The sequence below is a fragment of the Taeniopygia guttata genome, chromosome 1 (assembly GCF_048771995.1).
Source record: "Taeniopygia guttata chromosome 1, bTaeGut7.mat, whole genome shotgun sequence".
NCBI classification, from domain to species: Eukaryota; Metazoa; Chordata; class Aves; order Passeriformes; family Estrildidae; genus Taeniopygia; species Taeniopygia guttata.
The window spans coordinates 62,005,159-62,018,580 of NC_133024.1; the positions used below are offsets into that span (position 1 = coordinate 62,005,159).

The following is a 13,422-nucleotide window of genomic DNA, read 5'->3' on the forward strand; positions in this document are numbered from 1 at the left end:
TTGCATTCTTTAGAAGTTCCAAAAGCTCTGTGTTTCACATGTAGTAGGTAGTATTCTGTAAAGAAGTATACAGAAATGTGTGGAACTTCAGCTGAAAATGGATGTGCTCTTCCAAGAACATTTGGTTTCTCCCAAACTAAGTAGTTGCTATGGTTTGTTCCTTAGCCCAAATCGACTTTGAGAAAAAGTTACCTAGAAAAGACTGCTGAACTGAGATTAGTTTTCTGTCTTTAAATAAAATGCTTTTTCTATTTCAGTGATCTTTAAGAGAAGAAAATGCTGAATTGTCAGTTCCTGACAAAAGGAATAATTATTATGCTTTTACATGACCTTATACATAGATATTGGAAATCCATTATAATGCTTAATATAATTTTAAAATGTTTGTTTTAAAGACTTGCATAGTAATCATTCTTAATTTTAAAATAAATTGTTTACAAGAGCTTTTACTTTCTTTTATTTCAAATAATTTACTGGAGAGATACTTATTTATCTAAAGAGTTACATGAACTGACTTGCTGGTTATATTCCTTTTCACACACGTTACAGTTAGATGACATCTTTTCATAGTATTTTTTTTTCTTAGAATGCTTTGTTTCTCATTTAGTCACATGATTTAGTCCTTGAATGGAAATATGTTTGACTACACTAAGAAATGAGCATACTATGTACCTATAGAAGAGGCCTATATTAGTAAAAGTAGCTTCACTCTTAACAGAACCTCCAGCAATATTTTTCTTTGTTTGTTTTAGGCTTTACTAGAAAATATGTTTTGCTTCATTATCATTAATCTAAAAGTCTTAAAATTGATGTAACTGCCAAATTGATTAGTAATTCTGCAGTGGGTACTGTTTAATAAACGGTGACAAAACCAACCCAAAGCATTCAAATTATTGCCACTCTTGCACATAAAATTAATTTTTATTTCCTGCGGCTTTTGAAAGATCTGTTCTTCTACACAGTTCTTTCCTAGCAAGCTGAATTATTTGTAAGATGTTGTACTGAGTTTATTATTTGCAGGAGCCTCAGAGTGGGAGGAAAGGCAATGTTGTTGAAGCCTGAGGATTTTGAAACAGCACTCGAATATACAGATTGTGATGGTCAATAAAGGCAGGTCTCTCATAGGTGCATTTCCTCAGGGTAGTCTCATATTCAGGTATTACAGCTCCCTGTGATTCATCCCATTATTTTTTTGTGCACATTCATTCACTGTCACAATGACCTCACTTGTTAAGGACAAACACATTTGTAAGAGCTCGTCCATTTGAGAAACAGGATGGTTGATGTGCATCTAGAGCTTCTGGCCAACAGCTATGGCCAGCTGTGGGGAGAAATGACAGAAGGATTTGTCTGTCCCTCTCACAATCAAAGATACGTCAGCGTTGTTACTGGCTGGTGAATTGTGCTTTAGAAAAAGTTTTGGCGGCTTTGCTTTAGAGCTCCTGCTGTGTTCAACACAAAAAAGCCATTAGACTCAGGACATAATTATAATGAATGTTACATGTTTTGAGTGATTTGTGAGAGCTTTCTGACCTTGGGACTTGTTAACCCAGTGAAGTGTTAGTTTTTAGAGCAACATACCCTATCAAAATGTGTGCTCGAGATATTTCTACAATTATTCTGCTTGTGTAGTGCCAAATATACAAGGTTTCAGAATTATTTGCTGTAAAAGGAGTTTGAATGCAGGGTAAGATGAGCAGAAACCTGATTTTAGACATAAGCAATACAGGAAGACAAAGTGGTACAGCCTTTAGTTTGAAGGATAGATTACTAGTTCTTAAACTGCTTTATTATGCATGGCATCTCAATAGTTGTATATGTAATGCCTTAGATCAATTTATATTCTATTATGAAGTATTTCTTGTATTTCTTATATTATGATATTGCTCTGGATATGTACTGACTAAGGAGGACTGCAATCTTCTTTTTTGAGTAAAATAAGGTAACAGTAGAAATGGTCATGCAGTGTTTTCCATAAGCTGTACTTCCATGATTCATGTACTGGAAAAAGCCATTCTTGCTTGTTTCTTTTTCCTTAATAGTATCACGTGCAAGTTATAGAAGCAACAATTTTTTTAGATCCTTCCTGCATCTGCTGTTGCATAGTAATTTTGATGGAAAAGACTAAATAGAAGTGGGTGATGGGTCAAAATCCATTGTGCTATGCTAACGTGGTGCTGCCTTGGATAACTCTGTTTTCTAGAGAAGGTTAATACATTCAATGTAAATCAATAAAGCATGAATACAGTATTATATGGAGTGTTTTCTAGTTAACATTAGATATAAGGATTAGAGGAACAGTAAGGGAGGTTACACGTGGCTGTAAGTGAGGTGACAATGGGCTATACAGAAATAAGTAAGAGGTTAATGCTGCTTTAACTGTTGACACTGTTACTAGACATGTTTTGATGAAATTAACTGATGAACTGAAGTTAAGAGAGAGCTTCAAATAAGGAGGCTTCAGAGACTGGACCAAAAGAAGCAAATGACAATGAGGGCTGAAATAATAAATATTTAATGACCCAGATGGTGCATCAGTCCAGATCCTCTGCTGTGGAAACAAGCAACAAATGTCTCAAATCTCTGAAGGGCATGGATTGAGTAACAGGCATCTGACAGGATAATATGATGATGAGAAAGCAAAGGTAATCCTGAGATACATTGGGAATCCTGAGATACATCTCTTCTAGGAGAGAAGAAACTGCTGATGTGTTTGTGGGGAGCACTGTGTGGTTCTAAGTGCCTCTGTTCAAAGACATCAACTCCAAACTGATGAGGCGGAGGAGACTTGCAAGGCTGCTTGTAAGGTTGGTCATCCTCTTCAGAGAAGAATAAGTTTGGCTTCTTTGTTCTCAGTGGCTTCTTCTGATATAGCACTTTATGTACACGGAGGAGAGGGAAAGGTTCTGAAGCTGAGAAGGTCATTTTTGGCAGAAATGGACATAATCTTAGTAATAAGCAGCTGAAAATTTCAGAGCTTCCTTCTTTTTCTTAGAGGTTTTCCTGAAGTGGAATAATGAAACAACAGGCAGCAGATGGGCCAAGGCCTACCCTGGGAGCAGGGGGAAGGTTTCTGCAGAGACTGGAAGCGCTGGTACTGGAATGCTCAACTGGGCTACCTGTGGTGCCCCTAATTCTCACGTGAATGAACAGTCACGCTCAAGTCCTTGTAAAGCAAAGAACTAAAAACCATAGAAGTTTCCAAATATTGTTGAGATATGTTCAGCCAAGTTGTTGAATACTGAAAGGAACCAAGCAGTCATCTACCCTCATCACCTTACAGGGCTTAATCTGAGAGTGATGTATCAGGCTGGTGTAGGAATTCACAAATTTACTTTCCCTCTCAGCAAAATAATTTAATTTCGAAGAACATCTTGTACATTCATCGTGACCATTTTGCTTTCATTCAGTCATGATTATTTGTTTAATTCTTCCTCATGCATATGTTGTGTTTTTTCTTTTACAGGACAGTTCGTGTCTGGCTGAAGAGAGACAGTGGGCAGTATTGGCCCAGTATATACCATGCAATGCCATGTAAGTATAAGGAGATGTTCAATATCTACTGGGGATTTGCAAAGTAGTTTTGGTGAAGCTTCACGCTTATGACCGTTTGCACGCTTATATCTCTGTATCAAACGTTATTCTTCAACACTCCTCTTGGTACCGGTGAAGCTTTACAAAGTTACATGCTAATGCTTCTCAGAGGCATCAGAGATTACAGCAGGAAAAGGATACAGACATGTTAGCAAGGGATGAGCATTTAATGCAAACACAGGTTTTAAAATGTGGGAACTCAAAATGTGGTCTTGCATTCTGCCCTTAATGGAGCCTGTAAAGCTTTGTAAGTCTCCAGCATAAATCACTCTGCCCTTCCTACTGTGTGTGCTCAGTCCATTAGAGTGCAATGGCAAATGGTTTTATTTGGTAAGAACTTAATATTCAATGGCAGTTAATGTGATAGAGAGGATACTAGACAGGGAAGGCAGCTCTTCCAGTTTAGAAGCAGAATCATTTTACCTCTGCAATTAAATGTGGAAAACCAAATTTCCCTGATGGATCCCTCCATTATGTCTCCTCTCCCAAAGAGAGTGTTCATGCTTTGAGAAACTGCAGATCAATGTCCATTTTTCCAAGAGAGAGAGTTGAAGAAATGATAGCCCTTGATGTTTGCTGTAACCCCTGTGCTAAGTGCAGGAATATAATTTTGTAGGTCATCGGAGGCAGGCATATGCTAATGCTCTTCAGTCAGCTTCAATTAGATGTGCAGGGTTAGCCTGTCTTTGGAAAGCTTGTAAAGCTGACCTTAAATCCAGACTGGGGAGCATGTATCAGGTCTCATGGATGTATTCATACTGTCTGGAGAAAGGATTATTTTAAGCTAAGATAGGTAGATTTGGAAGAGACATCTGCCTCCATGATAGCTAAAATATTTAATAGGTGTAAGTTTTAGTATAAAAACATCAATTTGGGACTCTCTGGCAGCTATGGTATTTTCCTGCTTTAAGAAAACAATTTGGTAGAGAGGATGACCCCTCATCTTCCTTTGTTGATGGAGTAGCTCATGAGAACATGTCAATCCTCAAAGGTACTTTCTGCTCAAGATTTTGCCCAATAAGGTATTGGAAACTAGCTAATGGTGTGGGCAGTCTCTAGAGCTCTGTCGTAATCATTAGCAGTGGCCTGAGTTCCCTTGACCTGTCCTAAGAGGTTTGCTTTCCCCAGCCAAACTGTTATGAAATGGCCTTTCTAGCTATTTGGCATTGATACTTCTCTTTTTCCATGTGGCATTTTTGCATACATTTTCATTTTTGAATCTCATTAGGTCCTCCTCTGGTCTAAGGAAAGCTGTGTTATTGCCAGTAATAACAGCTTCAGTGAAAGTGGTGGAATAGATCCAATTCCACTGAAGAGGGACTATTTCAAAGCTCCTTCATAAATTTGAACACTTAACAGTGCTCCTTCACTTCCTAGGCTGGTAGGATTTTGAGGCATGTGATACTGAAATTATATTGTGTTATTCAACAATTTCAAGAAACATCAGGTATAATTAACAACTGAAACAATTTCAATCAGTCATGCCTTTAAGCTTAGAAATCATAGAAAGGGCTCTGAGTCAGAATCTGCACAAGTCTGCACTTGACTGGAAATGATGGTTTTGTCTGTTTCTGTGTTGATCACCTTTTTGATGGTGTTCTGCTTTAGGTTCACACTGGCTTTTGTTGTTTAAAGAACAATGACTGCTGAGAGTTTCTTTGTGTAAAAATGTAGTAGGCACAATGGTGCCTTTGTACTGCTTAGCAAGCTGTGAGTGGCAGTCCTACCTATAGATACCCCATTAACATGAGTTGTGACTGACTGTGGTGATGTGTGACACAATCTATTTTATGATTTGATATTGGGTAGCCTTAATAACTGAGTTTGCAGACTAGGTCTTCTGGGAAATGAGAAAGATGAGGAGTTGGGTTGACTCAGTGATGTGCTTTGATTAAATTCTGCACCCAAACAGGGTCATCAATGTATTCTGATGGCAAAATCATTCAATACCTAATGGTAAAAAAAGGCCAAGATTATAGATCTCTTCTGAGCTTAGAGGTAGGATTTCTTCTAATTGGGAAAGTTTTATGTTCTTCCTGTGGGTGATTCTATGGTCAAAAAATTCTGGACAACACAGTGATCATATTTTTGATATCATCTCCAGCCTATGAGAAAGAAAAGAGCTCTAGCTGAAACCTTGCTAATCTATTTTCTTCACACCAGCATTGTCTCAATGGCTGATTAACAGCAGAGCTCTGTAAACATGTAACCCTGGTTAGATGTCTACTCTTGATAACATGTGTAACCATTGTTAGATTTGTCACTTTGGGCACAGGATTAAAAAAACAGCTTAGCAGACACAAATTTATGAAGGGTAAAGAAATTGTAGTCAAGAGTCAAGTAAACTTTTCCAATAAAAAAAACAACAAAACTAAAACATACAAAAAGACCTAAATGCAACCAAAAAACCCTATTACAGACGTGGAATGGAGTAAAGGATTTATTGTACTGGTGAACAATGGGAGTATCCAGTCTTTGAGGCAGATAATACACTGCTTGTCTTACTATGGTTTTCGTAGCTAACACTTGGCTTTGAACAGGAGGGTAAAACAACTGCAATGCAAAACGTGCTCCTTTGGTCCTAAGCTGTTGTCATGTTTAGGCACTTCTGAGGGGAGTCACAGAAATTGCAGGGACAAAGTCTGTATTTCTCTTCTGATTCTGTCAGCCTCTAATAAAGGTGATATACTTTTGAGAGCATGAAATATATAATTGGGATTTTCCTCCATATTTCATTTTCTGAAGGCAAAAATCAGTGTGTATTTGCCCTGTATTTAAGAAAAGACTGCAGCCAGACTTCTGCATCAGGAATATCCTGCTTGTCCTCCATAGAAGTTCAGATCAATCTTTTTCTAGTCTGAAATCCAAATCATAGCTAGGTTCTGAAGTAGTCTTCAGAGTACTGTTATTTTTCCTGGGTATGTTTTCTAAAGAGCCTTAAATATCTCAGAAGCTTCAGGTTTCAGGTTTTTGTTTTATTTTTTCTTTTTCTTTTTTCCCCCTCTTTTTAGTGTGCCTAAGTGCTAAAGTACCTGAGTATTGTCTTAATTTTTCCAGAGTAAGCTGCTGCAGTCTACAAGTGGCATGACTGACTGTATCAGTGTAGCTGGTATGGACATAATTTTAGTGCTGACATAATGATTTTTCTAAGTGCACGTATTACTGAAGAGTTCCCTTGGGAAAATGATTACAGCAAAATAAATACCTTTACACTGCTATGACTGTGTACACACAGGTCTAGAATTCAGAAGTTACTTCTTTTGTAATCGTGTCAAGCTATTGCTTGCATCATTTGCTTCTGAAGTGTTTGGGAAAAGCATACTTTAGTTATTTTACCTTAGACAACTTCTCTGTGAGCTGCTCATTGCCTTCAGAGATACTGGTAGCTCTTTCAATGTACGCACTGTGTCCAGCACTTAAAAGCTGCTGTGATATGCCTGTTCTGGCATTAAGTGCCTTTAAACTGATTTCATGTTTATTATGCTTAGAATTGGAGAGTTTTCTGTCAATTTTTTCCCTACAATTCTTATTCTGCTACAGGCATAGAAGCCTCAATATAACAGTAATGCACCAGCTATGGAAGGGATGATTCCAGTTTGCCTTTTCTAAGGGAGAGGCACAGGAAGGAGCAATTTTGTCGCTGTTACTAGGCCTGATTTAATTGTTTTCTTTCTGTCCATTTCCTTGAACTGAAGCCTTTTCATTGATTCAATTCAGTCAACCCTTCCAGGAAAAAAATAAACTGAGGTGCCTGCCTGGATGTGGATCTGATGGGCTTTCTGTTTATGGTTACCTATCCTTCAGGAAACATTTCAAGAGGAAATCAATACTGAAGGTGGAACAAGTTTTATTAGACAGTCAACAGTGACTCTTCTTCATGTAGCTATGCTGCCAATTAAACTATCAAGGAAGATTTGCTAAGCTGTGGGCTGTTTAGTCCTAAGAGAGACATTTCACAAATTGAGAAGATACTGGAATACAGTACTGCAAAAGAGAGGACTCCAAGCTTGTTAGTAGCACAAACATGCAAGCCATCACAGCAGACAGTGGAAACCAAGGAGGGGGGGAAAAACAGAACTAAAAGTGCATCTGACTGTACTCTATATTTATCATAAGAATATGGTTTAGAAACCTTTATAACTCTTACTGTTATCCTAGCTGCAGTTGGGAATTGCTCCTGAAAAATAATTCCTGAAGGTTTCTGTCGGGACAGCAGGATTCCCTGCTGCATGCTGCTGTGTTGGGCAGTAAAAGCAGTTCCTGTTTTCTGAATGTGACTTCACAATTTTTCAATTAAACCAAGCACAGTTCTTGAATTCTTGCAAGGAAACCTGGTTTTTATGTGGATACAAATCCTGCCAAATCCTTGAGGGAGCATACTGTGACGATCTTGTGTGCAATTTCAGGATAAATCCTGGTATTTATTAGAGTAATATCAATGTAATCAAGCAATGGCTAGTTTTAGATAAAAACTTTTATTTTGACCATAGTATGTGATCCTGTCATAGTGCTGTCTGATGGAATTGGAGTAGGGGACAGCTGAACTAAGTCCTTAATATTACTTGATATGTTGATTCCTACTGAGAAATTTTCTTACTGCAGGTATAGGATACAAGCCTCTGACATAATGTAGTGTTTTGTTTTATTGTCAGCAGAGTTCAGGCAAATGGAAAAAACTAAATTATTCAGCTAAGTAATCTCTGACTTATACTGTAATGTCAAGTGCCTCTTATATCAAAGTAGCACCACTGCCCTTATATGAAAGGCTTGTTTACAGATGACTAGTAAGGAAAAAAAAAAAAAAAAAAGAAGAAAGTGGAGCAAGAAATAGCTATTTTTCCATGTCCTAATAGGATAGGGGTGAATGAATTGCAAGAATACGTTTACTTTAATTCTTGTCTATTGGTAAGCTCAAAATGCTGCATAGCATTATAAAGCATGTTAGCTAATTTTAGGCTTTCCAGAACTTCAAGAAAATGAGAATCACAGTTTTGTTAACTTCATCAACATGTTCATTTTTTTCAGCTCCATGTTCATGCATGTCTTTTAACCCGGAAACCAGAAGGCTGTCCATAGGTCTAGACAATGGTACAATCTCAGTAAGTACATCCAAAGATTTCTAGTTGAAATGCTTCCTTTTTGAGAAGTATGTGGGTGATGATGTGGTGAGAATATTTTTGCCTAGTGTTTGGGAGACAGACTTTTTAATGATAGTGGAACTAAATCTGTAGTACAGAAAATGTTAGATTATTAAAAATTTTATTCCAGCTGTCACAAAGAGATTGAGTGGGGTTTACTGTATTTATTGGGCAAGTCAACAAACTGTCTTAATTTGCATATATTTTAAAAACACCAAAAACCAGCTGTTGTTTTATTAAATTTAAGTGACTTGTTAATTACATGATACCAAAGTTTTCTGAAAGCAGCAATTAAGAGGAGGAAAAATCATCCTCTTAGAGGCATAAGGTGGATTTCTGCTCCATGTCCATTTGTTTTTTCAAACTTCAGAGGTCAGATTTTGTTTTCCTCTCCCTTCAGATGAGTTTCTTCTAATTGGCAGTGAGATTGCTGAGAGATTTGGTTCACTAATATCTGAGATAGAGATGTGTGGAAAGGAAGTAGGATATTAAAAGAGGAATGTGTTAGAACTATGATAGAGGGTAGCAGTTTACCTTATTAATCGGATTTTTCTTGTGGGATGATGAATAAAAAGCTATATCCCTTTGGAAGAATGGAAGAGTCATGGGTCAGAGGTATTTTTCACATATGCCTCATCAATAGATTCCTCTTCCAGTTTAGGATCAGTTTACCATCACTTTAGTTTTTTCTGCTGTTATCTCTGCCTTATGGGCCTTATAACTGAATGAGTGTTTTCAGGGTGATAGAGCAGCTGTCTGCACTGAAGCCAGTGTAGTGTTTAGAAAAGGGGATGTGACCCCTGTAGCTGTTGCCTGTAAGCTCTATCAAAGATGTGAAGGTTTGAACTATAAAGCTATTAATGCCTAGTAGCAGAGTTTTGTATGCCCGTAGGAGATTTTTCCTTTTGTATCTAGGAGATGGGACAGATTCCGCAGAATTCTCTGCACCTCTGAAATTCTCTCCTACCCACTCTGAAATAGCTGAAATTTGCTGGGCACTAGGCACTTTTGTTTTCACCAGGCCTTTGAAGAATGTGAAAGGAACTGTAAATAAAGTATTTAAATACTCTGGCATGGTGGGAGATGTGTCCTTCATCTTGGGAGCATTTTGTTTTGAAGAGTCAGAGGATGCTTTAGAGTAAATGGGGTCAAATATTTTCCATTCTGAAGCTAAAAAAGGTAAATGAGATATGCAGGTGATAAACCTACACGTGACTTTGGATATTTATAGGGTTATATTGCCACATCTAAGGCTGATTCTATTTATTGCTAAGCTGGGTTTTTCTTTTCCCAGCCTTCTGGATGCAAGTATATAGGAAGGGGGAAGTGCTTGTCTGTGTGGCTGGATTTAGTCTTCTGTAAGCTGCAAGCACTTGTGTGGTAGGGAAAAACCACTCTCCACAAATTTGTGCGAAGAATGAAATGTTTTCATCTGTAGCAAACCTACGACTTACAAGTAAGAGTAGCCACAACTGTAATGTGCTGCAAGAAGTGGTGGAGCTGGGAATGGATGAGCAAGGGGAGCCCTGTTTTCAGATCCCAGAAATACTGAGGTGTAGAGAACACCCCCAGGTACCTGAATGTGGGTTACAACCACCCTCTTGAGGAATGGATAAATTTTCTTTCCTGGGCCCAGCCATGAGGATTAGTTTAGCATAGGAATACATAAGTAGGGCACATTGACCACAAAATAAGAGAACTTACTGCAGCAAGGTGACCTTAGTACCCTTATTTTAATTTCCTCAAAGGGAAAGTACAGGCAATTTGCTTGAGCAGCTTGAAATATTTGGGAATTAGTCAGCTGCTCCACATTAGCACTTCTGTAGTGCCCAGCACACTTGTGTATGCTGGGTGCAGGGCCAAACAAAAAAACCATCCAACCATACCAATACAACCTTGACAATTATTCTGTATCTTCACTTTGGCTAAAAAGAAAGAATTCCTGGTAAGGGCTGTGAGCTAATAGCCATGAGGGTGACACGTGATCTTAAATGTGGTTTTTTTTTTACAGTGCAAGGAAGTACTTTCAGTTGTAAATGGAGATAAGAAAGTGGGACTGCCTTTTTTTATTCTATGTGAAATTTTTGTAAGCTGTATGGATTTTGGTTATAAGCGTGGCACCTCAGGAGTGCATATTCTGCATTTTGAGAAGGACGGGCAGCACTGTTGGCACAGAAAGAAGTTCCAGCAAAGTCACCTGAGGTGACCTTGTATGGCCACCTCTTTTGTGAAACAAAAAGGCAGTAAGTTCTGTTTCTACCGAGAAGAGATTGTTTTTAACCTTTTGTCACTTCTCAGCATGAGAGCTGCACAAACGTTTGTACACCATTATCTCGAGTAGAGATTGTCTAGCACCTTTTTTGAAGAGTGGTGGTACCTAATGTAAAAAACCCAAACTTTCTGTGATCTGCTTTTTTACACCTGGCAAACCTTTTTTTGAGAAGAAATGACGTCTTAGGAACTGCTTGAAATCCCTTTTGGAAGCCAAAAGACATAAATTTCTTGCTCAGAACTGGGAAAAAATATACTTTAATGGCTGCAAGGCTCTTAAGATAGCACAAGAAACAGAAGAAGGGTCTTCCACTTGCAATAAACAGGAGACTTCCTCTGCCAAGATGAGACTTCTCTTCTCTTTCATCTATATGAGAACGCATGTCCTAAAGTTAAGCATTAGGTTCTGCAGCCAACAAAGGAGAGATTAATTGTCTTTGGATGTACCCATGTTAGTTTTTCTAGAAACTGTTATGAAATGGCATAAATTTCTTTCTTCATTTTTGGGGAGATTGAAATGAGAGATTTAGTTTTTTAGGTAGCTGAAGATGAATTAAATGTGTATTTTTTTTGCTGACCATTCCTAAGTCTGTATGAAGCTATAACATACTTTGAGCTGAGCCATAAGGGACAGCAGGGCACCAGAATAATCCCATCAGAATTTGTCCTTGGAGATGATACTTAAGATAAATTTATCTTCCACCTCATCTGATCATGGAGCTGTCTACAAGTTTGACCATTAACAATATTTTGAATACCTGAGACTGAGTCAGGCTCTACCTGCTGATGTACAACCTTCCCCTCTGCTGTTGTGGGGAGTTTAGTATTTTTTGCCTCAGGAAATGAAATGAAATGATATAATAAATAAAGTGAAAATGCTGCCATTATTTATAGAGGCTTGGTTTTTTTTTTCCAACAGATATAGATGTAGTGTCTGACAGAAGATTTAAGAATTTTCATTCTCTTCCATTTCTGAAGCAGGTTTTTTTGTTCTCTGGGAGACCTGAGAGTGCAGTCAGTCACTCGTGTTAACAGGATAAAGTCAAGCCTATAAGGAGATACGTAGTGTGTTGTCAAAATGGCATCATCTATCAGAGAGCAGACTGTAAGTTCCCCAGGGTGGGAACTAGCTGTGCATGGGTAACACATAACTAACATATAAAGATTATTAACTCAGAAATTGATTCAGTTGCTTGAGGAGAGTTCTCCATTTTGCAATACATCAGTTGGCATATACCTGAAGCTCTGGGAAAGTATGTATCTTCCTTAGTTCCTGGGCCGTGTCACCCAGCCCCATGACCAAGGACCCTGAATTATTTAAACAAGATGCTGATACTATTTCTAGGATGAGGTTTTACAGAAGTCTTTTGCTCCAGAAAAGTTTGTGGTGGGTGTATGCGTTTCAGCGTGAGGGAGGTGTGCTGCACAAAGGAATAGTTGTGAGTCTTTGTACATCAGTGGACGCTAGATTTTGACAGTCTTCAGGAATTCTCCTTTGTGCTTTGTGAAAACTTTCATGGTACCAGATTGCTGTTGCAATAATAAGCTCACCTGAAACAGGCAAGACTGAGCATTAACATTTTAAGTATGACAAAAAGTAGCTGCAAAACATCTCTGAAGGCTAAAGAGTGATCTTGCCAGAAAAGTTGCTTTTAATCCCTGCAAGGAAGGTGTTTGGTTTTACCATCCTGAGTGCTCTGATGTGTCCCAGCCCCTCCTGTGCAAAAGGGCTGCACAGGAATCAGACGTCTTTCTCTGCTCTGTTAACAAGCACTGACTGAGCTGTGTAGGTGACCCCAGCTTTTCCAGCTCATTAAGAAGAGCCAGAAGCTGCCTAATGAGAACTGGGCGTCAGCAGCTCTGAGAGGAGCAAAACATCTACGTAGGCAAGGATAAAAAAAACAGCTTCTGCTGGTACAATGTTAAAGAGATGTAGTCGGTGTTTTTGTAGTGCAGATGACACATTTTATGTGCAATAGGGCATGAATTTCTTGAGCAAGGTGCCCTGTGCTAAAATACCGGTCTAGTGACACAACTAATGCATTTGGCCTGAAGAGGGAGAGGGCAATAAGTGCAATGGAAAAACACGAGAGAATGTAAAGGGGAGTGGGGAGACCTGCAGAGAGATTAGAAAATGCATCACAAATTATCATGTGCTTTCAAAGAAGAAAATTATATGCAAGAAGTCTTTGGGGGAAAGAAAAATTATATCCAGTATTTAGATTAACTGAAACTGTGTTTATCTTGTACTGTATTTGTCTTTATTTTGGATGGAGCAGTATATTGATAGTACATAGCTGTGGTTTATATTAAAGAATACAGTGGTAATCAATATTTCGATATACCTTACAAACTGTACATGTTTGATTTATTATATTATAATGGAGATATTCAAAAGTCTTTTCAGTCTTCTAATGAA

At 38.2% G+C, this 13,422-nt stretch overlaps 1 protein-coding gene across 2 annotated transcripts in view; it reads left to right on the forward strand.

Annotated features, from left to right (window-relative positions):
* WDFY2 (WD repeat and FYVE domain containing 2) overlaps positions 1-13,422 on the forward strand; it is a 65,155-nt gene that overhangs the window by 26,321 nt on the left and 25,412 nt on the right. The window contains exons 2-4 of one of the 2 annotated variants that reach the window (XM_030273210.4): positions 2,691-2,807; positions 3,467-3,534; positions 8,620-8,693. In XM_030273210.4, coding sequence (XP_030129070.1) covers positions 2,773-2,807; positions 3,467-3,534; positions 8,620-8,693 — 177 coding nt within the window. In that variant the 5' untranslated portion in view covers positions 2,691-2,772. The remainder of the gene's footprint in view (positions 1-2,690; positions 2,808-3,466; positions 3,535-8,619; positions 8,694-13,422) is intronic. The other variant, XM_002197781.6, reaches the window with a different exon arrangement.